Source organism: Anopheles arabiensis, chromosome 3, assembly GCF_016920715.1.
Source record: "Anopheles arabiensis isolate DONGOLA chromosome 3, AaraD3, whole genome shotgun sequence".
NCBI lineage: Eukaryota > Metazoa > Arthropoda > Insecta > Diptera > Culicidae > Anopheles > Anopheles arabiensis.
Window position 1 is genome coordinate 21,782,814 of NC_053518.1, and position 27,956 is coordinate 21,810,769.

General features: G+C 46.2%; 3 protein-coding genes across 20 annotated transcripts in view; 1 reads left to right on the forward strand and 2 right to left on the reverse strand.

Annotated features, from left to right (window-relative positions):
• LOC120901024 (calcium/calmodulin-dependent 3',5'-cyclic nucleotide phosphodiesterase 1-like) overlaps nucleotides 1-27,956 on the forward strand; it is a 269,782-nt gene that overhangs the window by 166,405 nt on the left and 75,421 nt on the right. For 4 of the 18 annotated variants that reach the window (XM_040308716.1, XM_040308717.1, XM_040308726.1 and 1 more), the window contains exon 2: nucleotides 22,983-23,920. The exons of 12 other annotated variants lie outside the window; for them this stretch is intronic. In XM_040308716.1, the coding sequence (XP_040164650.1) occupies nucleotides 23,647-23,920 (274 nt within the window). In that variant the 5' untranslated portion in view covers nucleotides 22,983-23,646. The remainder of the gene's footprint in view (nucleotides 1-22,982; nucleotides 23,921-27,956) is intronic. 2 more of the 18 variants (XM_040308718.1, XM_040308720.1) reach the window with 2 other exon arrangements.
• LOC120901027 (maltase 2-like) lies at nucleotides 10,467-12,495 on the reverse strand. Its single transcript, XM_040308731.1, has 3 exons — nucleotides 11,250-12,495; nucleotides 10,750-11,186; nucleotides 10,467-10,672 (listed from the first exon to the last, which is right to left on the reverse strand). Exons 1-3 carry the CDS (start codon nucleotides 12,441-12,443, stop codon nucleotides 10,537-10,539), a joined length of 1,767 nt encoding a protein of 588 aa, XP_040164665.1. The 5' UTR covers nucleotides 12,444-12,495; the 3' UTR covers nucleotides 10,467-10,536.
• LOC120901026 (maltase 2-like) lies at nucleotides 25,462-27,528 on the reverse strand. Its single transcript, XM_040308730.1, has 3 exons — nucleotides 26,972-27,528; nucleotides 26,543-26,904; nucleotides 25,462-26,483 (listed from the first exon to the last, which is right to left on the reverse strand). Exons 1-3 carry the CDS (start codon nucleotides 27,482-27,484, stop codon nucleotides 25,529-25,531), a joined length of 1,830 nt encoding a protein of 609 aa, XP_040164664.1. The 5' UTR covers nucleotides 27,485-27,528; the 3' UTR covers nucleotides 25,462-25,528.

Sequence of the window (27,956 nt, forward strand, 5' to 3'; positions counted from 1 at the left end):
AAACAGCAACACACCGACAACAACCGAAAAACGCAGCACGCCGGTGGAAGTGTTTTCAATTAATTATGATTTTATATTGTCAGCACCGCAAGCCGCCGGTCAGCCGGTGGAGAGGTTACAAAAATAGCCCTTCGGTCCAAATGTTGCCCTTGGTTCCATGCTGCCGAAATGAAACACTGAAGCCGAACAGGGACAAGGGGTTTACACAGGATGCAACAGATTAGATACAAACTAGGAGGTTAATTTTTCGCTCACCCAAAACAACACCAAGCGCCGTGGTGTTTGTGGTGGTGTTGATGGCATAAGACACACAACAACAAAACCCTAGCCGCCGTATTTGAAGATCGGTTCGAACTGTCGGCGCTTGATGTTGGTTTGATGTGTTGAGCGGGGAAAGCAGTGCGGTGGAGCGGTGCGGCAGTATGTAAACAAGTCGTAAAATTAGACTTCACATAACGGCGAACGCCCCAGAAGGAACGCAGCCGCGATCGATGACCGTGAATTGGGGCCAATGTTGGGCTTGTGTTGATGTGACGTCGAACCGCGCACCGTTTGTGACTTTTTTGTTGTTGTATTCGGACACAAAGGAAGGTGCGTTTTTCTTCCTCTTCCTGCTTTGGAAGTGTACAGCGTAACAACGGTGTTCATTTGGCCAGTTTAGGTATGCTAAGCATTTATGCTGGAAGGCACATCAGCAAACCAAGACGATCGCGACTCTTAAAGATCACTAATGCTTTAAAAGTCGATTTTTACATGCAAGCTTGTAAAGTGGAACATAAAACACTCTTTAATTAGTGTTTCTTTTTTGAAGCCTTACAGCTAAATACAAAATTAAACGTTTGGAAGGAGAATTTTACACATTCAATCACACCCAACCAATCGAACTCGTGAACACCTAAAACAATCACAAAACCATCCAACTGACCTTGGCTGCGTGGCGCTTCTTTCGCATTAGCTAAAATTAGCACTATGTGTGAGAATGTGTGTGTGTTTTTTTTTTACTTGGTTTTTGGTACATTCCACCCAATATAGGACACACTGCTAATCTTCCCAGCGGTTCGGTTTCGGTCCATCACCTTGACGGTGTGCCGTGGGATAATCAATCCGTCCTTCATCCTCAGACGTCTGGGCCCGGGGAAACGCGCGATTCTGCTCACACACACGCAGCACCACTGTTAGTAGATATTATCAAACTTCCTGCACCTGATCGGTGAACGGTCGGTTTGATGGTTCAGGCGGTCAGGAATTCCGGCCAACGCTTCACTTCGATTAACGCTATCGACAGCGAGCGACACCGTGAACGGAGTTGCTTCACCGCGTCCGTGCGAGCGCGATTGTTTCGCCGTGGCATTTTATTGATTTTTTGTTATAAAATTGTGATTTCCGAATGCGAATGCGAACGTGAACGCTGAAAAGCCCGGGCCAAACACGCCGGACATGGATGATTATCGATTTCCTTTTGCATTGGCCGTCTCGTGACCTGGGTGCCGAGACGGGGGTTATGGAGCGAATTTTTAAAGTAACAAAGAAAACGGCAAAGAGAAAAAGAGCAAGAGAGAGAGAAAGAGAGAGAGAGAGAGAGAGAGAAAAAAAAGATAGTTAAGCTATATGGTAGACAGTGTCATGTTGCCATTTCCCATCGTTGAAAGGGTTCATTTATTATTTACAAACAGTGGATAGTGGCTTCTCCGAAGAGAAAGGCAAGTGCTGAAGTGGAAACAGACTGTCAATATACGGGAATATGAAATATGAAAATAGTTTCCGAACTCAATTTCATATCATTATAAAGATAAAAAACGAGAATTTGAAGCACAAAATTCAATGTTTTTGGGTTAAAAGTATGAGGTTATCGTTATACTTCAATTTTAGCTACATACTGGAAAGAAACATGCTGTAAAACAGTCAATTGAACTGTTGAAGTATTTTTCAATAATTTTTCAAACAAACTTCCTCCTTCGTGTGTCCTCAAAAACATTGAATACTATACTGAGATATGGCCAAAACTGTCGGGCCTTTATTCCAAAACCTTCTTCTTCTTCTTCGTATTCTTCTTATTCTTCTTCTATTTGGCGTAACATCCTACATACAGGCATTCGAGACATAATTCATTACCACGCAGCCGAATAATAGTCAGTCCTTGCTACGGAGGGGGCGGTCCATTGTAGGATAGAACCCATGACGGGCATGTTATAGAGTCGTTCGAGTTGACGACTGCACCAAGGGACCGCCCTTCCTTATTCCAATTTGTATCTTTTGCCAAACAAACATAATAGTTCATTGACTGACGTTTACTGAACTTCGAATGGGAACATTCTGGAGTTGAAATTAAATGTCAAATGTATCCCCACAGTTTCCTCACGGAGGTGATAGTGATTAGTAAAGATTGGCCACTATTCAGTATAAAGTTTAGTTTCATACAGTTTTATGACTTTCGAGAGTAGATAAAGCTCACACTTTCTCGTGACATTGTTGCACAGACATTCAGTCTTACTGAATATATGGCTTTTTATAGGATTTCTAATAAAATATATATTTTTTTTATAAAATTTTGCATGTTAGAATCATAAAACGAGATTGTTTTGAATAAAACATACTAAGCAAATATCAAACAATAAGCAAAAACAATCCTGGTGATTCAATTGTATTACTAGGAATACAAAATAACTCAAGCAAATAACCCCCTTTTTGGACAAAACTCTTCACACACCTTTCATCCTACGCGCGACAACATCAATTAACTAAATTGACACGATCTGTATGGGATTGCGATTTGTAACGCTACACGTACCCTTTACCACGCACAGCCCCGAACACAACGCCCACCGTGACGCCATAGCGAAAATCGAAAAAAAAATACCCACAAAGGATGTCAGCGCAAAAGGATAGCATTACACTCGGTTCAATCAAACTGTCGAAAAGTGCGGCGTCCTTGAACGTCACACCAGATGGAGCGGATACACTACGTTTCTACGTACCAACCGAATCCGTTCGCACCCACTGCCATCTCGCAGAAAGGGATCAATCAAATCAATTTTAATCGTGTGTCCCATCGGTCGATCTATTTGATATCTCCGTTTGATATCCTCTGCATCCAGCGGTGTTTGTGTGTGTGTGTGAGTTCCTGAATTCAGGGTTATCTTTTATAGACATTTTCGCTTACGCTCCTTTAGTCCGTGCGTGTCAATGTCGTATTATTTTATGTTGCTTGGAAGATGCCCCTTCAGGATCGAATTTTTCCCGCCCTTCTCTAAGCCCTGTTTTCACGTACTGCGAGCCATGCGAGTATGTGGTGGAAAACTGGAAAATTATTGATATTTTTCGTTAGCCAGCAAACGAAGGATTATTTTGGCAGCATCAAAAGATCACACAGCAGCGTACAAAGGGGAAGGCGCTTGCTCATCCTGGATAACTACACCAAATACCAATGGAAATCCTTTACCAGAGAGAGAGAGTAGGATAAGTGTGGAGGGCAAAAATGGAGGGACGAAAATTTCAATAAAAAATTTAAATTTTCATCCCACACACACACTCACTCTTTTGTTGGTGCTTGGCGAAGAAAAGGCGCTGGCCTCCATTCGCGTTCACTCACCCAAAACTGTCGAACACCAAGGTGCGGGAGGTGCTTTCCCTCTTCCTTCCCTTCTCCTGAACAGCCTGTGTGAGCAGTGTTACGTAGATTTTCCTACCATATTGTAACTGTTTCCTGTTACTGCGAGCAAACCCAGTGAAAGCCCTTCGTACGTACGTAATTTGCACACTTTTCCTTTTCCGAAAAAGTGACTCAGATTCACCCACTAACAACACCCCGCATAAGGGGGTGGCCTTGAAATGCTGTGCAATCTTTTCGTTCGTCAGGCCCTGCTGGTTGACACCACCATCAAAAGCAGAGTGTCGACGACGGGCCCACGACCACAACGAGCAATCTGATTTGATCGTGGCGTAGGCACCGCAACCAGCCCGCAAACGCATGGGCTGTATTTTTCTTTTGCCCACTTTCACCCCGGGAAATGTCCTTCAGCAAGTTGAATAGCAAATGTCGAAATCTTGAAAGCGCGGAACACAGCACACCGTCCATATGGTGCACAGGGGCGAACGGGAAACGTGTGCGGGCTCTGCCGCACACGATGAAGAGGGTTTTTATTAAGGGTGACATTTCGCATGACATATCTGCTTCCTGCTGGAAAGGGCCAGAGGCGCGCGCGCGTTCTTCTTGCCCGCGCTGTGTGCACCGCCGGGGATTGAAGAAGATGGACTGCCAACTGCTTCGGTTGCTTTATTTTCAGTCCCATCAGTCTTTCACCGCGAAGGACAACAGTGTGTAGAGATGGTGCGCCCTTTATTCCAAAACGGCAAGTATGTAGATGTGAGTGCGCTTTCAAGCACACCGAACCGGGCACGGGTTTAATTTTACTTCCTTGCGTTCCCAGTGTGCTCATGTGTCAGAACGGATGTGTCTGTTGACATGGTTGTGGCACAAAATGTTGCAATATTTAAAAGAAAGCTTTCAAGGAAGAGTAAAACGGAAAACACTGCCCCAGCTGTCTTTCGCTCTCTTGCTTTTGCGGGCGTTGCGTCACTCCAAATGTCACCTTCGCACGCAGGAAATACCATTTGCTGCCTGGAGCACACTCCAAAGGGCAAAGAAATCAACTGAAAGCATCTCATCCGGCGTTAACCTTCCATCTTAAAGGTGAATCTTTTTTTACAGATCGTTGATAAGATTATTACTGATTATCTGTTTGGTCTGCCGTTATCCTTCCTGCTAAACTGCCCGGGCTGGTCGAAAATTCATCCGGTTCATGTTCTATCTTTGGCTGGAATCTCATTGCACGACGAATCGAAATGAAAGGTAACCCGATTTTCCACCAATCGAATCACACAACAACCCGTCCTTTTTTATGATTCTCCTCTCAAAAGCACCTCCAAAATGAGCACCTTTAAAGGGAAGGAGTGTAATGCTTCGGCATCGCAATCAACCATCTTCAAACGACGTGATGCCATTGAATGGGCTTTACTTCTTCCTTCCTTGCAACACATTTCGCCTAGAGCCCTTCCCTTCATATTATCCACCAGCCACACGGAATGTGACGTTGTCAAATGTAATCCTCTTTCATACCTCACTTTGTTCCACATGCATACATGTGTCTATGATCGGATCGGTGCCGCGCGTACAAATAAATCCCCACTCCTTGCCATGCTTACAACGTATCGTAATCCGCACTCGACCGTGCACTCACCGTGAAGAGCAGTGTCGTGCATTGAAATTATGAAAACGCTGACAGATTTCGTTCAAAGCGCCTTCACCTGGAGCGGCGGTAAGGTATTTCGGGTGCGGCAGCAGGTGCGAGGAAAAGTCTCGTGGATGGGTGGGAAAAGCTCTAGCTTGTGTCTTCCTGGGTATTAAAGCGTACGTGGCAGCACACACACACCCCTGGAGCGTGGAGGGTGTCTTGGAAGCATCATTACAAGGCATTAATCATGTTTAGTAAACAGTGCCATTGTTCCTTGGAGCAGAGAAGATTACACACGTTGGGACTGAATGAAAACGCGTGTTAATTTATGTCTTCCTTATGGAAATTTAATTCCTCCAAAAAGCTCAATCGAAACACGTAAACTTGATGCTCTATTCAAATGAAGATGTCTGTGATTGTGAAGAGCCTACTGATATAATATTTGATTACAAAATGATTATGTTAAGTTCAACATTTTTATTCCAATACTTTGAAGTATTCTTATCACCTTTAATTATCAAATCAATGCTCGCCTTTGATGTGATATCAATCAGTGTACCATTTAAAAAAGCCCTCAATCAACTTACACGAAGCTTCTCATTTATCGGTAATTGATGTGATAGGCATAAAGATAATTTTTCAATCATCAATTCCGTATCGCACCACTCCCGCGGCTTTGCCTGACGATCCTCTTACGTACGTGTAACGGAAACCTCTTCCACACAGCGACAGCGAAATTTTATAAACCTGTTTTAATTCTCCTATACCCCCGAAAAAACACATCCCAAGAGCGAAAGCTTCACTGATTTCACACCGGCCTTGTTTATCGATTTTTCGCATACCATTTTTTGAGCCGTGTTTATCTCGAGCTTTATAGCCGTAAAGGTGAACGTAAAGGAGACGGCATGCTGTTGGCGCTCGCTGCCTGAATATTGTTTTACGCAAACCACGGCGAAGGGGACAGGAAACTGTCCGCACTAAACAACGAAAAGGGTAATGAAAATCAATATCTACGTCACGACAGGGTCCTCTAGGGGTCTGATAAAAGGTGAGGCCGGTGTGAGGTATTTTGTGAAATATAAAATAAGGCCCAGGAGGGACGGTTGAAATAGGGAGGGAAATAATTGACAACGAGGTTTGGAATTTGTTTTATCCCTTCTTGCAATTCGCTCCCGAGGGCTGAATGTTTGCTGTTAATAATGCTTTTGAGTACCATTTTACAGCTTGCTGGGTAGTGCGGGAAATTCTTTCGTTGATTGCATTTTCCTTCCCCCAAATCGAACCAAGCGATTAATGGTTTAAGCGTGATGTTTTAAAATAATGAAAAATTCAAACAGACATTCCGATTTTGTTCTTTCCTGTGCTAGCTGCATCTTCAATCAGATATGATGGTGGGATTTCAAAATGGAACTCTTATCTAAGGACAGTTTACTCAAGCGATCATATTTTCCCGTCACGAGCACCAAACAGATAGCTCCAACTATTCCTAATTTCCATCTCTATGGCTCTTTGAAGATGAAAAATCACGCCTGACTTCTCTCGAGTGTGCTCGTGGGACCTCTCAGGACCGTGTATTCAACATTTTATTGCATGTCGAATAGCACACAAAACTTTATCTTACGGGTCGATTCCTGAAAATCGTTATAGCATGTTACCCTTTCCACCCTTTTTTCTCCTCCTTCCTATAAGGTACGATGCAAAACAAACCCCAAAACGAACCAAAAACCTGCGTCACTATATCGCAGCCTAAAAGGGAGGCGGAAAAATGGCGGGTAAAGTTATCAACAAACAAGGCGACCGCGTTGATAGCGAGCGTTCAGGAACAGAAGCCTGCATATTAATGGAAGGTCACAAAGTTTGGCTCAAGAGTAGGGGTAATTGTTTTCTATGATTTTTTTGTTTTTAGTTTTTGATTAACAGCCAATAATGCGAGTAGTAAGGAGTAAACAGTATAATAAATATTTAACGGTATTGTACCAACGATTATGAAAAGAAGACTCGAGAAATAATGCAAAATTAATAAATGCTTCCTTTCTTAACTGCCCATTCTAATACCAATTAAAGCTGATAGCGCACCCCCTCACGAGTACGGCTGTACAAAACAAACGTTTTCTCTCTCTTTCTTTCGTTCGACGAATCGATGACGCTGCACGAGGATGTCATAAAGTTATCCCATACACATCGATTCACAATATTTGCCGTCCGAAACGCGTCATTTCCTCGCGAACCACGAACGCGCAACCACAACACTCAGGCACTCCCCTCCCCCGGAACACCCTGCCATGTCGCCGATCGGAATGATTGCAAAGGAAAGGAAACGGCAAAAGCGTAGAAGGGTTGTATATGTAACATTTAAATAGCAATTCCCCGGTCTCCCCGCCAACTGCTCCGATGGCGGGCCCCATGCCTATCGATAAAAAGGAGGTGGAGTACGGAAAATGGGTAAAGTTTTTCCCTTCAATCGATACGCACGACTGCACCAATACTTTGGTTCACAATAACCACACACACACACACACACACACAGGGTGCAGCAGCTCGTGATACTGACAGCACGACCACCAGCGCGAAAACAGCCCTGTCGGTCCCGTGAGTGTTGGTGTGTTCGTGGCGAACGGTTTATATATGCAAAACTCGGGTGAAACTTGTAACCTCGTTATCAGTTTCAGCAACTATTTTCCTCTATATGCTTGCGCTATCCCACAACACACACAAGCATCAATCGAAACACGTGTTTCGCAGACCGTCAGTCTCGACGGTCGATGAGTTATGCTCGTCGTGGTGGTGGTGGTGGTGGATGTGCGTGATAAATTGCTGACCCGATTACAGCTGTTTCGTCCGGTTGTTTCTTTTTTTTCCGCTCCGGGACTCATCCACTTGATGGGCCTTGGAACATAAATTGTGGCACGGTTTTCCTGCACGAGTTTTTCACTTTCCATCCCGAAAATGACAAACGTTTCGCTGCGGAAAGGAAATGTCAAGAGCCTTCCCCTGTCTCAACACACAAAACATTCAATTGCCAGGAAAATGGTCAACCCACTAAACAAAAGTATCGGAAATGCTGTGTTGAAAGAAACGCCGAACGGACACTGCCTTCCGGCTGTAGCAAACCCGTTCCGCTTGCAGGACACTCGAGAGAATGGGATTCCGATGGCGATTGCGAGGCGAAGTGAAACCTAGTACAGGAAAACAGGAAAACAGCGAAACAAAAATAACTAACAGCTAAACAAATAAACAAAATCAAACCGACCCGAACGCCCTCGTGTGCGGGCGCTGGAAATGGGAGGGATGAAATAAAAACATCTCGCTTTTATCCCCTCCCCAGTGTGGTCAGCGCACTGTGCAAAAGCACTGTTTCGCACAGGGAAGGATCGGTCGATTGTCGACGCTTTTTTCCTGTTCTTCCTCTTTGCAGCATTGTTATGATTGTAGTATTTTATTGCTTCCGCACGATTTTCTCGTCACAGGGCAACAAAAACGCCCCGCTTGGTGCTGGGGCCGATCCGGATCCGGCGGGGTTTCAGTATCGTTGCGCCCATTGAGATGTTAGTAAAATTGAAATTGAAACCTTTCTAATAATTGCTTTATTTCGCTGTCGATTGTCCTTCGTGCAATCGGAATGGAAAACGGCTCCTCGCTGAGCGGAGTGAGGAGTTGGTGTTATCCGATGAGTATAAGAGTTAGTTGGAATTTTCGATTTAATCGAACCAATTGTAAACGGGTTCTTATATGTATACGAACATTTAGTTTCATTGGAATTGGAAATTTCATTGGAAAATGTATTCTAACAGTATTTTTTTGTGTTTCTGTACGTATACGTATTTGGGTAAAAACAGATTTAAATTTTATACTATCTCTAAAGTTTTACATCATATGATAGTAGCTTGAAGCTTTGTTTTCAAGGTATGCTTACATGTAAAAATATTGCTGGCTTATAAGAGATAAAATTTATGTGAATGATTTGAAAATAATGGAACAGAACTGCTTTTTAATCCAACATTCTTTAAACAAAAAAGTGTAATAGATTTATGACTAATGCAAAGATAGAACTGTTGTTAACAAATCAATATTCTGGTAAAAAAGAATGGATCCTTTTCGTTCTCCCAATAGAACCAGTTACTCGTCTTTCCTTTTCTCATAAATTAAATCTCACCTGCGCCAGACGTTTTGACAACATAAAACCCCTGGAATTAGCTTTTACATTTTCTTTCGCGTCAAACTATTTCGCCTGTCCAGCTCTTGATCCAGATTTATGATCAAAACCCCCCGTAATACCCCCTCCGATGGCCTTTCTTGACCCCCTATCTCTGCCTTGCACACTGTGGAAGATGTTTCGCATCGAGGTTTGGTCAAACTTGGCTGCAAACACCTTCTAACTCCACCCTAAAGTCGCAAAGACGCCGCCGAACTCGGGGCGGAATTATGAAACATTTTCAAAAACTTCTCAAATCCCTCTCCACCCGACATGATCCATCACGGCATGATTTAGGTTCATAAATATGAACCAACACCGGCGACCACTGTTCACTGTGTCCAGCGCGTCGCTTTGGACTCGACCGCACGGTCAAGTGCGAGCAAATTCCAGGGGAAGCTACCAACTACCACCTTCTTCTCCAAATTGGACAGTCGCTGTAATTACTCTCATAACACCTCACACCCCAGGAGCGCCAGGACGTCAACCTTCCCATCCCACTCTTCGCTTTCAATCTTACTCTTCCGGCGTCTTTGCAAACGCGTTGTTGGCTAACGCCATGATTGCCGTCCCGCGACGCTCTTTCGTACCACACTGCTGCAGGGCGTAATTTTTTGTCCCACATTCCCTCTCAACCCCCATTCCCAAGTGCGCGCGTGTGCCCCAACCGTCGTAGTCCATCGCCGGAAACAATTAATTACGTGCGACAGCACGCGAATTTTCTTCGCGATCCCCAGGGCGGGTATGAAATAACGCACCGACACCGAGCCATGCCATGGCTGTGGTGCCTACCGTTGGCTTGGGGAGTTGATGGTGCACTGCTGCACTAGCACGACGGTGCATTTCGTCACGACACCCGCGGATGGTGTCGCACGAAATTGGTAAAGTTTAAATAACCACTCCCGGGCACAAGAAACTCGTTTTTCAATTAGTTGCGGGCTGCCTGGTGGATGTCTGGTTTGCGTGTGCCGTCGTGTTTAACAGCGCGAAAGAATGACGTGCCGCTTTCGTGTTGATTTGCTAAAAAAAAGTTAGCGCAACAATTACCCCGGACAGACAGCTTCTATTAAGCAAACAAATTTATTCTAAACGGCTTTAAAAAGTGTGTGTGTTTTAAAACAAATGCTTAACAGCTGCCAACAAGGCGACGATTAGCGAAAGCCGCACGACAGACGCTCCGGAAACAACGGCCCGCAGCACGACGGAATCGTGCTGCAGCAAGGTCACTTGGTGAATATCGACTTCATCGCTGTAAGAGAAAACATCAAACGATATGATTATCGCTTCAATGCCCCTAACCTAACAAGCGGCGGTGGTTCCACTTACCCTGCCTTATAGTTGGACATCGGTTGCGCTATCTCCACCTTCAGCCGGTCGGGTAGATTGACAAAGTCTCCCAAATCGACCGTCCTGCTGCTGGTCGCCATGTTTAGCACGGTGACAAGCGTATCCTCCCCGTGCAGCTCTCGGCTGAACGCGTACACATCCCGCCCGACCGTACGATGCTTGAACTCACCGTGCACCAGCGTCGGATGGCGCCGCAGTGCCGTCAGCGTGCGGAAGTGCTTGAGCGTACTCTTCTCGGCCGCTTCCTGCATCGCCACGTTGCGCGTCGGATAGTCGGGATGGAGTCGCAGCCAGGTGGTGCGGTTCGTGCTGAACCCGGCGGAAATGGAGTTGTCCCACTGCATCGGTGTGCGGTTCGGGTCGCGGTTGTCGTACAGCTGGGCATCCTTGAAGTCCAGCATTCCGATCTCTTCACCCTAAAAACAACACATTTGTCAATCATTCACGCAATAAAGCACTCATTTACTTTGTATTCTTACGTAGTACGTAATACTCGTCCCAGGTAGCGTGTGCAATAGCGTCAGCACCTGATCGACATGCTCCAGCCCAACGCGACTGCCCACCCGCGAGTGATCGTGGGACCCAGCAACCCAGCTCGCCGTATGCCTTGCCGGCATATGGTTCAGCCAAAAATCAATCAACTGCTTCAGCCCGATCGCATTCTGATCGTGCCGGAAGTCGTAGATCAGCTGGAAGTTGAACGGCATGTGCGCGCCCTGCCGCGACCCAGTCGCATCCTCGTAGTACAGCATCGTGTTCTCGATCGACGCGTACGCCTCCGTCATGATGATGATGGTTTTGTTCATCCGGCGCCCAAAGTCATCGCACAGCTGCCGCCACCCGTACACCACGTTGTACGTGTCCGGGTTGTCCTTCGTGTAGATGTGGTCCAGCTCGTCGTACGTGCCCGGTGCTCCCCAGCCCGGCGGCTCATCGCGCAGCTGCGCATCCTCAAACATATGGTTGATCGCGTCCAGCCGGAACCCATCCACGCCCTTCTCCAACCAGAACGACAGCATCTTCGTCATCTCCTCCACCACGGCCGGATTGCGATAGTTCAAGTCGGCCTGCTTTTTCGTAAACTGATGCAGATAGAACTCACCCCGCCGCTCGTCGTACGTCCAGGCCGGTCCACCGAACACGGAGATCCAGTTGTTGGGCGGCTCGAGCGCACCGGTCTGGCTGTTCTGCCTGCCCGGGCGCCAGATGTAGTAGTCCCGGTACTTTGCAACCCCGTTCGCCGACTGCACAAACCAATCGTGCTCATCGCTGCTATGGTTCGGGATAAAGTCCAGCATCAGCTTAATGCCGTGCCGGTGCGCCTCAGCTATCAGCTCCTCCATATCGGCCAGCGTACCGTACTCGGGCTGGATGTCGTAGAAATCGGCCACATCGTACCCGAAGTCAGCGAGCGGCGACACGAACGGTGGACTGAGCCAGGTCGCATCAATACCCAGCCCGGCCAGGTACTCCATCCGCGCCGTGATGCCCTTCAGATCGCCGATACCGTCCCCGTTGCTGTCTTGAAAGGAGCGTGGATAGATCTGATAGAACGTGGCATGCTGGTACCAGTCTTTCTCGTCCGGTTCGCGGACTTCGGCCGCCTGCAGGGCGCCGGCGGACAGCAGTGCCACCGTCAGACTGACGGTGACCAATGGTCGGTAAAACTTCATCACAGGAGTCAACTGCACGGTACAGTGGATGGAATGACACTGAGTTGAGATCAGGGAAAAGACACAATCGTGGTATGGTGGACCCGTATTGCGCTTTTTTTTGCTGCTTTCAATGATAATGATGGTGATAATAATGATAACGACATTATTAAACTTTTTGTTACGCTCGTATCGATCCACGGCTGAAGTGGAGTTATCGTAGGGGCTTCGAAGATACTGAAGCTAGAGAGGAAAACGATAAGATAAACCATGGCTAGTGATGTTTAATTGAACGCCGCTTTATGGTTGACATATGATACCGTTTTACAACACTGGAATCATTGTTTCGCATTGGGGTTCTATTTGTGATTCAATGTTGCCTGCCAAGGAATGTGTTTTGCGGTTCCTTTAGATTGTTTTTTCCGGTTCAATATTCTTTTAAGGTCCTGAAGGTCTTTTAGAAAGATTCGTCCAATGAGTTGGTACAGAGTAACATCCAACTAATATTTAAAAGTAAGCCAAACACTTAATGTGTCCCAATTTGCTGTAAAACTTCCCAAAAAAAATGTAGTACCCAAGTTACAAAACACAAGAGCAAAGAACGATCATCATAAAACATCACCGCAATGATCAGCGTGTCAGTTTTATGATGCTTCAGCGTGCAAACTTTGCGCGCTCGAATCAAGTGGTTAAGATTATGAACTCTTCCGACGAAAACTTTGGCAGACCGTACACCGACAGGACCGTCGACAGCAGCGCCACACACCACACGAGATCTCCATCGGTGGTGCGTAGCTGACACATCGTTCCGCTAACTTTGTCCTTTGCTCAAGCAAGCCTCGAAACCTAAAAACAAATGCTTACGGGTAACATCTGGCAAATAAAAAGCTCTCTCTCTCTCTACGCGTTCAGATCGTACCAAACAAAAAAAGAGGAAAAGCTCTGCTTCTCCGAATACGAGACACACAAAGCCCACGATATGTTGTGCCCGCAGCGTTCGATTCGCGCACCCTATCACAGAAATTGCCCGCCAGCATAAACATTGATTCCACACGACGGTGATGTTGAAGATGATGATGATGATAATGGTTGCTGATTGTTTTTATGGTGGTCGCGTTTAGCGTTACCCCCCCTAGAGGCAAGGTAGCCGCAAGGGTGGCCCTTCGCAAAAGGGCTGCAGAGAAGTCTGCTGATAAACTGCGCCCCGTACGCGATGGCACGTATATTATGGTCGTTGCAGGAATTTATCTCCGCGGCAGATCCAAGAATTTGCTCGAACAAAACAAACAAAAAACAGAAAGAAAAGATAATATAATTGAACAATCGATGCGATGAGATATTACCCCCGTTGGTGGTCCGCAGTGGGCGATGGGGTGTAGTTTTACTGGCGCTGGAAGGATTGATCACCTTCCTGAGCGGGATCGCTAGTTACTTTCACCGCTTGGGGAATTATTGAATTTCCTTCCTCTATTTCTGTACGGTTGTTGCAAAAAGCATCTACCATGTTTTTATGCTCTCTCACAGTACGCCTCATTCGTCCAGCAATTAGCCCCGCCGTACACTGATGCGAGATGGGTGAATAATAAGCCACCGAAGGGCACCGCGAGCTACGAAGATGCGTTTCGTTATACGAGCCTTCCCTGGGCGCGAGATGGCGATCGTAATCAATTAATTAATTACTCGATTAACCTAGAAATCGAATTGACTAGCGCCCATCGCTTACAAACAAACCCCTTACACTAGCCCCCTTTTAAAGGCGAGCGAAGAGAGCGCCAACACGGTTCGAGATGAATTATTGATGACCCGAAGCTGTCAGTCGCACAAGAAAGTCCATCGCATTGGCGTCCGCGTACAATTACAAACCAATTACCGTCTGGTTTGGACCGGGGGTACCTTGGGGGGAGGTAGCAGTACCCCACCTTCGGGTCGGGTTCTCATTCGCTGCACGGCGCGGCTACGTGCAACCTGCAACGGCCAAAGGCGATCATCCAGTCACATTCCGGAGTGAGCTAGCTATTAACTGTGGCTTCCTTAGTTCCTCAGGGCAGCGGGCGGATGGGAAATGTAGCAAAGCGGCAGTCCCAGACTATCGATGCGATGGCTGCGTTGGTAGCTGTAGGAGTGAGGGACAAAAGTACTTTCCAGCTGATGATTAATGCATGACCACCGAGCCGGTCTTGCACTTCGGATACCTCGGATAGTCATAAAACGACTCCAGCACTGCACTGAGAACAGGTGCATCTTTAGCTGGTGAACGTTGGACGTTCACAGCACACATGCACACACACACACACACTAGAGTTGAGATTTCCCCTGAGGGTCATCTATAAACGTTCAGGCGATTAACTTGGAGTCGTTTTAGGGGTTTATTTGTGTTTGCTACCGATCGAGAATGTCAAGTACTTTGAAACAACACCAAGAAAAGGGTATTTTGATGTCCCCAATAAATCAGCTAACAAGATCCATCGTTAACGGCCACTCCACTTATATCAACACGATAGTTAACGAATCGGAAGCAAAATTTGTTTTGTTTCCCCTACCTCGCCCTACTCTCTGCAACCCTTTTTGTTTTGCACTCGATCTATTTTAATGTTCGCCTGTCGTAAACCACTTAAAACTACCGCCAATCTTTGCGAAAACGGGAAGCTAAAGCTTGGAGTACCAAGTACACTTGAATTCCACTGCGTAAACCATCTGAAACGCATCCTCCCCCGGGGAAGGAAATACGCGCGTCAATCGACCTGCTGGGTCCAACCGCACACGTTTCAGTAAGTGCGGCTGTCCTAATCCACAAGTGCGCCCACTTCGGTCGGTGAGTTTTCAAGGTCTGCTGCACGCTCTTGAGTGGATTCTGGATTTTTGCTTGAAAGGAAATCAATCACTGTTCTACGGCTAAGAGCTTGGAAAGCTTTTGCCGCTATTGCCTGTTTCTCTACCTTTCTCTCTTTCTCTCTCAGTCTCTCTTAAAGCACTTAGTGCTGCTGGGGTCAATAGTGTCGTGAGTAGGGAATTGTGTCCCACAGCAATACCTGACCTAAATATGTGATCGAGTGTTTTTACTTTCCTGCACTTGAAAAATGAAAGATCAGCTTGGATTGAAAGGAAGCGCTCCCCCGTGCTTAAGAGCTTGGAATTGAAGCTGAAGCTCTTAAATGGTAGCTTAGAAGGATCTATATTACGTTCGGCTAGAGAGAGTTTTACTGCATTAAATCTTAACCTTTTCGTGCTCTTTACGTTCCATCGGTAATTCAATAGAAGCGTTTCTATTTGCGATATTCTACTGCTGTCTTTCCAGTTTTGGTTGCATATCTTCTTGCCATACATTTTTCAACGGTCCACTAAGCTGCAAATCCACAGCGATTCGCACGGCAAAACAAAACTCCAGCACACACTCATTGGGCCGTTAGGCCGTTACGGTAGCCTTAGACCCTGGTTTTGAGGGGGTGAGGGATACTGTAGTGTGAATGTCATTTCCCAGGACACCATCCCATTATCGTGCCTCCGCAAAGCTCCAAAACCAACGCTTGAAACGGCTCTACAAGTCGTCCTTTTTTCTATCTACCTTCCTAAACCAAAGTTATGCTGTGCACCATTTTTGTGCAAACGAATTGGTCGAAACATTTGGGATACAGAAGGTTTTTTTGTGTTCGTTCCTTCGCTGTGTCCGTACGCCTCCATGGTGAAACAAGCGACCCATGACATATTTATGACCCCTGGGATATGGGATACGCCTAGGAAGCAGAAGAAGAAAACACGTATCGCCAAAGAAATACTACAATTCCCACTCGAACTGACTCAAATGTCGTCACCAAATGTAAGGATTTTTTGTGTTTGGGTGACGTAGGGAAGGACGACGTTTTCAAGGCAAGGCAAAACGCAAGTTGGCACCAGAGAGTCGTAACATACGAACCTTCGCTTTTGTGGACGTAGCTGGCGGACGGGTCGTAAACTGCATGCGAGTGTGTGGCTGTGTGTATGAGTATATTTGTGTCCGTTTTGCTTACGTTTTATTCTGGCAGGACGAAAAAAAGAATCCTTGTGCCGTCCTTTGTGAAGGCTTCGGAGGGACGAATGGCGACGAATTTGTTTATTTTATTGTCGGCACTTGTACGGGGTGTACGGTGTCGTAGCCGTAGTAGACAGCTCCTCCACCAAAGGGAGATGTGGCACGAAACGGCGAAATGGTACATACAACCAATAGAAATGATAGGCGTAAGTGTCGCCGGCTTAAGTGGCGTAGTAAGTGGGTTCGTTTGATGATCACAGTTATGTTCCCGGTTTATGCGTCCGGTATGCGCCGGGACATGGCGGGAAAAGACGATAGTGGTCTTTACAATCAAATCTGCTGTCATAAATTAGGGCAACCAATTATGTGTACGATAGGATGGTCTCACTGCAAAGAAAAAATGAAAAGATACTTATTGCATTTCATATTCGTTAATTGATATGCCGTTCCACTGTTGAAACAGTGCCAACGTAAGCGCATTTGAATCCACCTGCTCCCGTTACATACTCCTTCATCGTACAGCTTACAATTTGTTCATCATCAACCTTGACAGCAGCTGGTGCGGTGGGAGAAATGGACACTAATTACCATGCTGCAAACTTTCAACGCTCCTGCAAGGGGTCTGCCCGCCCAGCACAGGTCGGTTGACTTTCGCTCCACGCCACAGTGACGGTAGAAAGTTGGTCAAAATCCCTAATGATCAATATAATATGCAAGGCTAGTTTGCCAACCCATCCTCGACGCACGGGGACGGTGGATGGTGTTAAACATTGATACCCACGGTGATGGCACACCAGTTAAAGTTCATCTTCTAATGGGTTCGTTTAGCAAAGTTGTACATCAAGCAGCTCGGGAGCTGCAAACTGCAATATGAGTATTTATAACCGTTGTGCTTCACCGTGCTTGTTCCTTATATTGTAGCTTATTTAAGCTGAAATTGATTGCTTATGTTTTGCAAAAATGAGTAATACGACCCTTAATAAAAAATTGACCTTTTTTGACGATTGAAGGTTTTTTTTTTTAACGCGAATGACACAAGTATTCCATCATTTTACATTCTGTTTCCCCGGCAGTAAAGCTCCTTTACTCTTTTCTTGTACTTAAAAAAAAAATTCTCCTGAATCATGTTTAGCTCCCCACAATGATATATAATTCTCCTTCCAATACGGGGTCTAAGAAAGCGTTCAAATAAGCGCTCTCATCGTGCCGATCATTAATAGCTAATATCTAGGATGGTGGACAGCAGAAATCATGGCAATGACATCACAATTGCGTTCTTCTTGTAAAGCATCTGCCGACAAAGAAAGCGATATGTCCTTTTTTCCTTCTATTGATCTTTTTTTTTGTATCAATGTTGGGGTTTTTTATGGAACCTTTGTTTGGAGAGAAAGAATTTCACCAAAAATTATATTCTTATACAGTGTGCAGCATTATTATCAGTTTAAAGCGATAGCTAGTATTTTTTATATACCACTACTCGCCCTTATGTTAAATTTTGCACTTAGATAATTACTATACACATTAAGAATACAAAGAAATCAAAATGATTTGTTCAAAGACTCATCTTTTGTCCCTAAAAACGTTGCCCCCGACACGAGCTATTAAAGCCTTGCCGTTCGGTAACCTTTCTTGCGCTTAACATTCAAACCTGCTCTTGTTTGTTCCCATTGCCATTGCCAATCCTGGCCCCATAATGCTTTTGCCAGATTATCGAATCTTTTATTTTACCCATCCGATTTCGTTAACTTTATGCTGGTTTCGTGCCGTTCCATATTCGATTCTTGTAGCGCTACCAACACTACTACTAGTTCAACAAAAAAACAACCCGTTTTTGTCCCGTTCGCTACTCCCAATCAACATAGCTTACCGGCCACCGTTCACGCCCACCGAAACGGAATCCTCCAAATTTCGTGCCCGTGGACACTACAGTGTATTCCCGCGTGTCCCCAACCCACGGTACCCACCGGTTTGCATTGGAACGAATGTTTCTGCTTCTTCGACGAGAAATGCTCGCTGTAACCGCTCGTAAAAGATCCTTTAAGTAGAGTGCTTTGCTCACTTCTGCGCTTTTTGGCTTTTTGGAGCCCGGAGCCGTTCCGTTTGCAGCTGAAAGCTTCCGATTATGTTTTGCTCGCTTTTCCATGTTCGCCCCCCCCCCCCCCCCTTCCGATAGCCATTTTGTTCGTGTATGGAATGGTAGCCGCGCCCATCACCGCGCTCCGGCGAAGAAGCTCCCCGGTACACTTGTATGCTGCTCACCGTCTGCGCACCAGCTCCTTGAAAGACCAGTGTCAGGTCTTTTGTTCGCGAAGCTGGGCTGGGAGGACTGAAAAAAAAGTGACCGAAAACGTCGTTCAATCGCGTACGGTATCGAGATGCAACCCGAAAAAAGCAAACCCATACTCCCCCACCTCGAACATGATTATGCAAATTATTTATGCTACTATCATCCATTTGTTCCAAGTTCTGCAGTGCTCTCTTGCGCTCGCCTGATTGCTGGCGGCAAAGTTAGTTGGGCCAAAAACAAAAATACGGTCTTTGCTGGCAATATGGTTCGTGTTTGTTCTTTTGATGGGCGTCGTAAAAAACAATCCGCCGTAGCGTAATAAGTATTCTTGTCGAACTGTGACGCAGCAAAACTCGATCAAGTGCTGGGTGGAGTCGATGAAAGTGTGGTCGCTACTTTCGAGTGGCGTCATTCAAGCATTTGACATGTTGTTTGTTAGTTTGCTTGTAGAAAACAACCTTACTAATGCGAATAGCTGTCGAGTGAAAGAGTTTTTCTCTAAAAAATTATGATTATTTAAAGAATTAAAATGTAAAATAAATTACTCATTAAAAAGGGTTGAAGTTCTGGAAAAACCGAGCTCTGATAAATTCAAATATCCAACCACATAATCAACTTCTAGCAAAGCGCTGAATAATAAAAATAATTGCTCGCTTCAAAGAGTATATAAGAGCTACGGCAGAGGGAAAGGTCAAAATTGCAAAAAGATAAACGCAAGCACTGGTCCAAAATCGTAACAATCTTCGCAAGGATTCACCCTGCTGAACTTTACCCAATCATTGCTACTGTCTGCCCGTAGCGAAGGTTCATCGTTACCTCGGTCGAAAGTATCCTATCGAGCCCCCATCACGAGCACGATAAATGGTAGCGTGATAACAACATGAAACGGTACTGTGAACGCGCAAATAGAACCCGCCGCACACTGTCTTGCCCAAACCTTCGGTGTCGCTTTCTGCCCAGCATCACCGGGGTTTGGATTTCGGTATTTCTGCAAACGGCGAATGGCAACGGAATGAAAAGTGTTGCCAGGCACGCAGAATTCGGCCTCATACCACACTCTTCCAGCTACCCATTGGCTGGCTTCTGAGTCGTCCCACTCAACGAAGATCACAAGTCGCGCAGACACATTCTAGGGCACGGATGCGGGTTGCACGAAACCGGGCTGGGCAAAACGACGAGCGTACATTAATAAATTATACGACGAAATGTTCCCGATAACGGGCGAGCAATTTCCCGCCCGAAACGGTGAACAAAAAAAACGAAGGGAAAAGCAAGAGACTCGGTGACTTCTTGATGACTTTTGCCAAAAGTCAAAGGTTGGAAAGGTGTCGTGGAAAAACGGTGCGAGCCTGCTTTGCTGTCCTCATTGTTTTCTAAGAAATTTCTCCAATGGCTTCGGGGTGTGAGCGTAGGGAAGGACGAAGAATTTTCAAGGATGTTTCATGCCCGCAGCTTACCTCCGCAACCATTACCGCTGCTCTGCGCTCTTGTGCGACGAAATGATGAGGTTCTGTGAGAGTAAGAAATAATTTACTGTTTCAATGGGTACGATGCTTTTTGACGCGCCTCACGTACTGGTTTTATTACTGCACGAGACGCAGCATTTCGGATGGTTTGGAATGGGCATTAAACCTAATTAAGATGGCTAGGAATTTCAGAAGATCAATACATGGGTGATGATTGTGCAAAGGGAAAAGGGAAAGATAGAACCTGAAGAGAATTGGTGTTTTTGTAGTAATTTAACGATTATTTACGCATTATATGTAGGTTGAAGTTGATTTTATTTGATATATGAATAAAACAAAGTGTTAAAAAAAGTCCCTGAAAATGACACGAACAGTTCTAACGTCTTGGTTAGTGCTCAAAACAAAACTGAAATGTATACCAATCACAACTATAACCAGCACTAGACGGACTGGTGGTCTATAGTACGTACTTGCTGGTTTCTACAATGCCAGACAGGTTCGTTTCTCTATTAGAAAGTCTAGTCAGCTGTGTGATGATCTTATTCTAATAAGAATGCTACAGAGGATTTAAACTGGCCTTACAGCATATATCTTTACGCCACAAAAAAAGACGAAGAAGTAGACGAATTACCACAATAAGAAAAGAGAATGATCACTGGTACATTCATTGCTTTTTTAAGGCTATTGAAAGATTTATTCGCTCTAATATACTACCAGGATATTTGTAGAGAGCTGGAAATAGAAAGAGATTGCTGGAAATAGAAGGAAGGAATATATTGAAACCCCAAAAAAATGATATTCTCAGGAACAAGAAGCAGCTGCCGGGGACAAACCCTTTGCTTTGCGTCCCCCAATTCATGTGTAGTGATCACAAACTTCAGCGAGCATAAATTATATATTTTCCAAAAAATAAATGTTACCATTTTTCTGCTTTTCTCCGACATCCGACATACTATTACCTTCCCAGAAAGCTGACCTCCTCGGGTTGTTCGTTACCACAACTGTTCCCGTGACTCACAGCTTCCCCTTCCCATCGCAAAGCATCATTTCAAGCTCGCCCGTCAAAAAGTAAGCCGCTTTACGAATTGTTTTCCATCCTTACGGAGGGCTTTTATCTTGGTCGGGATGGAAAATCTCATCAGCAGTGACTTCATGCCCTTGTTGAAGAGGAAAAAAACAGCCTCCCCTTTTACGCACCTTTATTCTAAAAGGCATACACAAGCACACGGGCTCACACACATATACAGATATGTGTATGAAAAACACACAATACTAGCCTCGCCGAAGGCGTCACGAAAAGTGGATTTTGTGTTCGAAATACTTTGTACGAGTTGAAGCCTTTTTTCATCACATCTCACCATCGCACACAAAAACTCACGCGCACACACAGGATGGAAACGATTAGCTTGGTTTCACATTCAAATATCAAATTGGGCTGAAAAAATGTAACCAAAAACAGAAAAAGCTGTAAACGTAAAACATTCAAAGCTGGAAATGGATAAAAAGCAACCGAAGAGAATGGGATTTCTTTTGCTGTAGATACTTTGCAACATGCGCATACTTTGCCCAAAAGCCTTTCCATCTTGAGCTCAGAATGGAGCTTTCGGAGCTGGAATTGAATTGCACTAAGCTCGGCTAACGGTGAAACCAGAAGCAGCTACACGGCTGCATTACTTCCCCTGACGTCAATACGGCTCTATTCCCCATTGGTCCCCGTATTCTGACACTTTTCGCTTTCACCACTTCCTCCCACAGACGTCCCTTGCTGGTCTAATCAAATTTCTCCCCCTCTGGGCGGCTTGCTGTAACGCGCCGAGGGAAAAACTGTATGCCATTAAGCGTTTATGTCTCAATTTTCACCAACAGCGGTCGGTCAAATCCCATGTGTCGGGCATTATTTGTCTCCCCGGTGCTCGGTGTGCGCACCTTCCCATATGGAGTAGTACCTCCCCGACAGCGTGGGGAAAAAGGTTAACGATCGCAGCACAAGGGATCGCAAATGTTATGGTCCCCAGTGTTGGGACCATAAAACTGAACGAAGAAACAAATCTTGAAACGGTGCAAAAGCTCATCAAAGTAGACGCCGTTGTAGACGGTGGGTTGGAAAAAGCGAGCGCATAGAAACGGCTCACTTATGGGATCGGCCTACACATACACACACACACGCTCTCACACATACACCCACAGACGGGTGATGCAGACCGAGACTCGGGGGACAAATTTGCCATTTTACCACAGAAACCTTGTTGAAGAAGCAATAATTTACTTGACACCAACAGCCAAACGAGCGTCCTTCTCCTGCAGGGTGTAAGCAGCACGACGACAACGGCGCAGCAACGTTTCCAGGCGTACGCTCGCCTTGCTTTGTTCGTTGTGAACGTTTGAGAAGACAAATCGTGTAGCGCTTTGTTCCGCAACGGTAGCTTCGGGGCCCTCGAGGCTAATGCTTTTCATCAAACGGGAAAATTTACCATCAGTACACACTTCATTTCCGATGGCACATTGCCGGTGCCTTTGAAGGTGGTTTTTTTCTCTTTAAAGGTCTATACGTACCTTTGGCTGGGTCATGTTGAAACATAAGCTTTAGATTTATCAAAGAGCCTTGTACCAAGCATGTAAAAAGGTGTTGCTGTTTTGCCTGTTATTGTGTAATGTTCTTTACGTTCCATACATTTGAACGACTTTAACGACTTTTGCAACACCCTCTCTAACCGCAACCAAAACCGTCTGGAGTGTTCGCATTTGTTTGTTGTATTTGAAAAAAAGAATTTCGTGAATCGTATAATAAATCCTCTCATTAGCCCCCCGAAGAAATTCGATCAATTGTGTTGTGTGTCTAACGGCTGATCGTTTTGTGCATGAGTGTGTATGGTTCAAAATTTGTTCATCTCTAACCCGGCGGTGTGTATCGACGGCTGGCACACCGAGGGAATATCATCAAACAACAACCGCTCATCCACCAACAACGAGGGAAACGTCCCTCGGTCTACGTCATCGATTCATCGACTCATCCCTCATCGCGGAAACGGTCGTAATTGTCGCGCGTTATTCGTTAAGCTCGCTTTAGAAGTCGGTGCATGCAATGTAAACGTGTAAACTGTCCTACCGTATAACAGTCATAGCGAATGCTACTTCTATGTTGCATAGAAAAGTACTAATCGTTACAAAAGCTCCCTTTTGTCCCACATATAGTATACTCCGTCCTAACTAAAAAGAGAGACTGATTTGGGTGATTGTGATTCGAACGATGTGATTAGATTGCTGTAATTTTAAAACAGAAAACTGTGATTCTTTTCGTATTTGAGGCACACACAAAACACACACCAATATTACCCCTCCACAAATGTATCCATGCCCTGAACGCTCCACTTCCTCGTGCAATTAATTGAAAGCTTTCAACACCCACCCAAAAATACAAATAAAAAAACAACAACACTAAACCAAAGAAAACAAAACCCTCCCGATATGGCGGGCGATTCCAACTCGAGCGACGAGGAGCTGCAGCAGCTGGCCCAAGCGCTCGAGCGAGGGCCGGCCAAGTGCCACGAGTGTTACGGGGACTGTGTCGACTGTGTGCCGGACTGCTGCAAGGATACGACCGTGCACAAGTGCCACCTCGAGGGTGGCCCGGGCCGGTTCCAAACCGGCAAGAATCTGCTCACCCGTGCACTGCGCTACCCGCCCGGTACCGCCACCAGGAAGTGTGTGCTGACGCTGGACGGCTATTCCTACGTAATTGGTAAGTGTGCTGTCGGGCGGATGTGATGTGCGTTTTCCCGCCTTGATTGATTACTGGCACGCTGATTACCAGGGCGGCCATATGTTTTGCGTTGTGATGATTTCCTATTTATAAATAATATAACAGAAGGACGCAATGCTTCGTGGGAGTGTTTTAGGGAGCTGCTGTAATCAATGGTTGAATTTGTCTTGATTAGGTTATTAATATTGATGACAATTTGTCGTCTTTACACTATTGAAGAAAGAGGAAGACAGTGTTAAAGATGCATCCTTTAACGATTTAATAATGTTCAGGAACTTTTTATTTTCCATTTTCTTAACATATAAACATCAAAATTAAGATAAGATTTTTGTAAATTTCGTGTCCTCTTTGAATCCATCAAGTGTTTTTAATCAGTCATATCGTCATTATCCGTCAATGTTGTTACATCTCTATCATTATCTTTGATAATTGTTACATTTTATTTTTATTTTTATTACGAACATCAATTTCTCATTTTTGTTAATTAATAACAATACTATTCTTATTCGATTCCCAACAAGTTTGATAAGAGAAAATGAAAAACGACAAGATTTTTGGCCATTCTTCTTGGTATATGAGATAGTACCAACACTACGAATCAACACAAAAAAAACGCAATAGACGAAGCAAAATAAAACCATAATCAGATTAATATCAACGATAATAATGTAAAGCAGATAACATTTTCCGACTCCCTGTGCTTTTGCAAGTACTTTGCGCAAAATCGCATAATTCACCGTACGCCGAAAGAGCCCCGAAGCTTCACTGCAAGAAGTAAAGACGCCAAACGTTGCACCAGAGGTACTGACCGCCCGTCGCCAAAGGACAATATGCTATTTAACGATGGCGGCTCAACTTTTCTCCGAATTACCTTCATCAATTCTGAGACGCTTTACCGACAGCCCACAGCGACGGGGAAGATTATCGCGCTCGTCTTCGGCCAAACTTTGCGGGACAGGGAACAAAAAAATCCCCCTTGCAAGGGACACAGACACACACACACACCGTTCTTCTCTGCCAATCTGTCCCAACAGGGGGGAAGTGAAGAGCAAAATCTCCTTGAGCTTCAGTATCGATTTTTCACTGCCGCGCCATTCGAGTTGTTCCTTTTTCTTTCCGCGAAGGGGCGCGTATGTGACAATAAATCAACTTCAGGTTAAATTTAGCTTTTCTCCCTGTGAAAGCGTCATCATGGTCATGTGTGTGTGTGTGTGCGGTTGAGGGACAACATTGGTAAGCTTACACTTCCACGCAAAAGGGCGCGACTGTTTACAAATAATTCAACCTTCATCAATTTGTACGCGCTCCACGAGGACGACGTCGACTGTGGTGTGACGTGTTTTCTTTTTTGCCTCGTCAGCGACACCCGTCTTTCCCGTCTAACCCGATGCCATTGTAATTAAATCGTGGAAAGCGGATTATCATTCTCCGGGTCGTGAGTGAGTGTGTGTGTGGGTGGGTTCCTTTTAGTTACAACATAATCTTTCGCGGAAAACAAAAGCAAGAAGTACGCCCTATTGTTCGGTTCTTAAGGATATTTATTATGCTCGTTAGAAGCGACGACGAAACCGACATCTACATCAGCGCCTAGAAAAGGAACGTTTTCACTACGGCAAGAACGAGCAATCCGAACGCTAGCACAGCCCGTCCACCACTCGACACCGGCCCAAGCACGATCGAGTCCCACGGGCCCAGCGTAACTTCCTTTGCGGTTAGCAAATGTCCCACCTTGTGGCGCGATTCCGTACCGACCAGGTACACCTGCGTTTGGTTGTGAATTTCGTACAGATCGTTCACATCGATCGTGGTGCGCTCGCCGTAGAAGTTGATCAGCACCACCCGGTACGGATCGTCCATGCGATCCTCGTTCTCTCTCAAGTACCGCACGAACGCAAACACACCATCACCGAACGCGTGCGACTTGAACTCACCGTGCGTAAACACCCGATCCTTGCGCATCGCAACCGCATCCAGATAGAACTTGTAGTGGCTGTACTCCGCTTCCTGCTGCTTCAGCAGATTCGTTTGCCTATAGTAAGGATGCACCGGCAGCCAGGTACGTGGCGCGCGCGAAAAGCCCGCATTATACGTATCGTCCCACTGGAAGGGGACGCGCTGTGGATCACGCGATGCCCACCGGTACCCTTCGGGGCCAAGATTGCATCCCTGCGGATCGAGCGTATCCTCGTACGAAATGTCCCGATGGTCAATCATGCCAATCTCGTCCCCGTTGTACGTCACCGCCACACCGGGCAGTGTCAGCAACATCAGCTGCATACCGTCAATGCGCTCCACTCCGTACCGGCTAGCAACGCGCGGCTTATCGTGATTGCCCAGCACCCAGTTGGTGGTTTTACCGCGCGGCACATTGCCCAGCCAACGATCAATTACCCGCTTAAAGTCACGTGCATTCGAATTCTCACCCAGCTCCTCGATCATCACAAAGTTGAAGGGGAAGTGAGCGCGCTGCTGCTTACCGTCGTCCGATTCGTAGAAGCGCAGCGTCATCGTCAGATTGGCGTACGCTTCCGTCATCATGATGCTGTAAAAAAAGGTCAAAGGTCACCACACTGCAAGACACCAAGCAAATCCAACACTTACATAGCATCACTACCCTTCTGGCGAGCAAAGTCATCGAGCACGGTGCGCCAGTGCGCGATCACGTCGTACGTTTCCGGCAGATCCTTCGTGTAGATGTGGTGCGTGTAGCCGTAGCTGTTCGGATCCTCCGGATTGTTGATCGGCTCGTCGATAAAGTCCGGATGCTCGAACATGTGGTTGATCGCGTCGACCCGGAATCCAGCCGCACCGCGCTCCATCCAGTACCGCAGCACATCGTCGAACTCGGCGACCACGGCCGGATTGCGATAGTTCAGATCGGGCTGGCCTTTGGCGAACTGGTGCAGATAGTACTCGCCGCGCAGCTCGCTCCACTCCCAAGCCGAGCCGTAAAACACCGATTGCTGTGGATTAAATCACATAAGAGAGGCTTCTTTCTCACATCCACCAACAAACTGCAAGCAAGCTTACCCAATTGTTCGGTGGCATTCGCTGCCCATTCACCATCCTGGCCGGGCGCCATACGTAATAGTCCCGGTACGGTGCAATTCCCTTCTCCGAATCGATGAACCACTGGTGCTTGTTGCTCGTATGGTTCGGCACAAAATCCAGCACTATCTTCAGCCCCAGCTTGTTCGCCTCCGCAAACAGTTGCTCCAGATCGGCGTTCGTGCCAAACAGTGGATCGACCTGCTTGAAATCCGACACATCGTACCCAAAGTCTTCCTGCGGCGAGCTAAAGATCGGACTCAGCCACGTCGCATCGATGCCCGTGTCCTTCAGGTACTGCAGCTTCGCCGTAACGCCTCGCACATCTCCCACCCCGTCATCGTTCGTGTCGTAGAAGGAGCGGGGATAGATCTGGTAGAACAGGGCCGTTTCCCACCACTCTTTGTCGGCGGGTTGAGCTTCCTGCGACCGCACGGTACAACCGGCGGCGACAAACACCAGCCCGAGCAATGCTAAATTCCAACGCGCACCCATCACTGGCCACTGTCGTGAGCGTACTGTACCACACGGCCGTGTGTGGTTCATCAATCGATTGAACAATATTTATGATCTCCCCGCCCCACTCCGCCTAAGGGGGGGGGGGTCCCCTCCCAAGGTCCCTATCGCTTGTCAATTGGATGTAATTGGTGCGGTAAATCGTGCCACAATTGGACCGGAGACAAGGGACATTACATCAGCCCGTCCAGGGGAGTGTGTCAGTCCGACAGCCTGGACCGCTTTTTATCACCTGGACAACATTACACGGGTATCACGGGATGTTGGACAGATGCGCGATAATTCAATGATTGGGTCTGCAAACCGTACTATCTCCCTTGCTCTCTGTATTTGTAGTGATCCCCTCGGTCGCCGTTGTTGGTCGCCGAATGTGATAGAAGTACGCGATACGGCTGATAATAAAAGTCGATTCAATTCAACAGTCCGCTGGCTCGTTTTTGAGAGACTTTTT

Bases quoted from the DNA above. Each gene is read 5' to 3' on its own strand.
- LOC120901027 (XM_040308731.1), bottom strand. From the start codon at position 12,443: ATGAAGTTTTACCGACCATTGGTCACCGTCAGTCTGACGGTGGCACTG. The intron at 11,187-11,249 runs GTAAGAATACAA...TGTTGTTTTTAG, and splicing joins GGACGAGTATTACGTACTAC to GGTGAAGAGATCGGAATGCT. The intron at 10,673-10,749 runs GTAAGTGGAACC...TTTCTCTTACAG, and splicing joins ATGTCCAACTATAAGGCAGG to CGATGAAGTCGATATTCACC.
- LOC120901026 (XM_040308730.1), bottom strand. From the start codon at position 27,484: ATGGGTGCGCGTTGGAATTTAGCATTGCTCGGGCTGGTGTTTGTCGCC. The intron at 26,905-26,971 runs GTAAGCTTGCTT...TTTAATCCACAG, and splicing joins GAATGCCACCGAACAATTGG to CAATCGGTGTTTTACGGCTC. The intron at 26,484-26,542 runs GTAAGTGTTGGA...CTTTTTTTACAG, and splicing joins CAGAAGGGTAGTGATGCTAT to CATCATGATGACGGAAGCGT.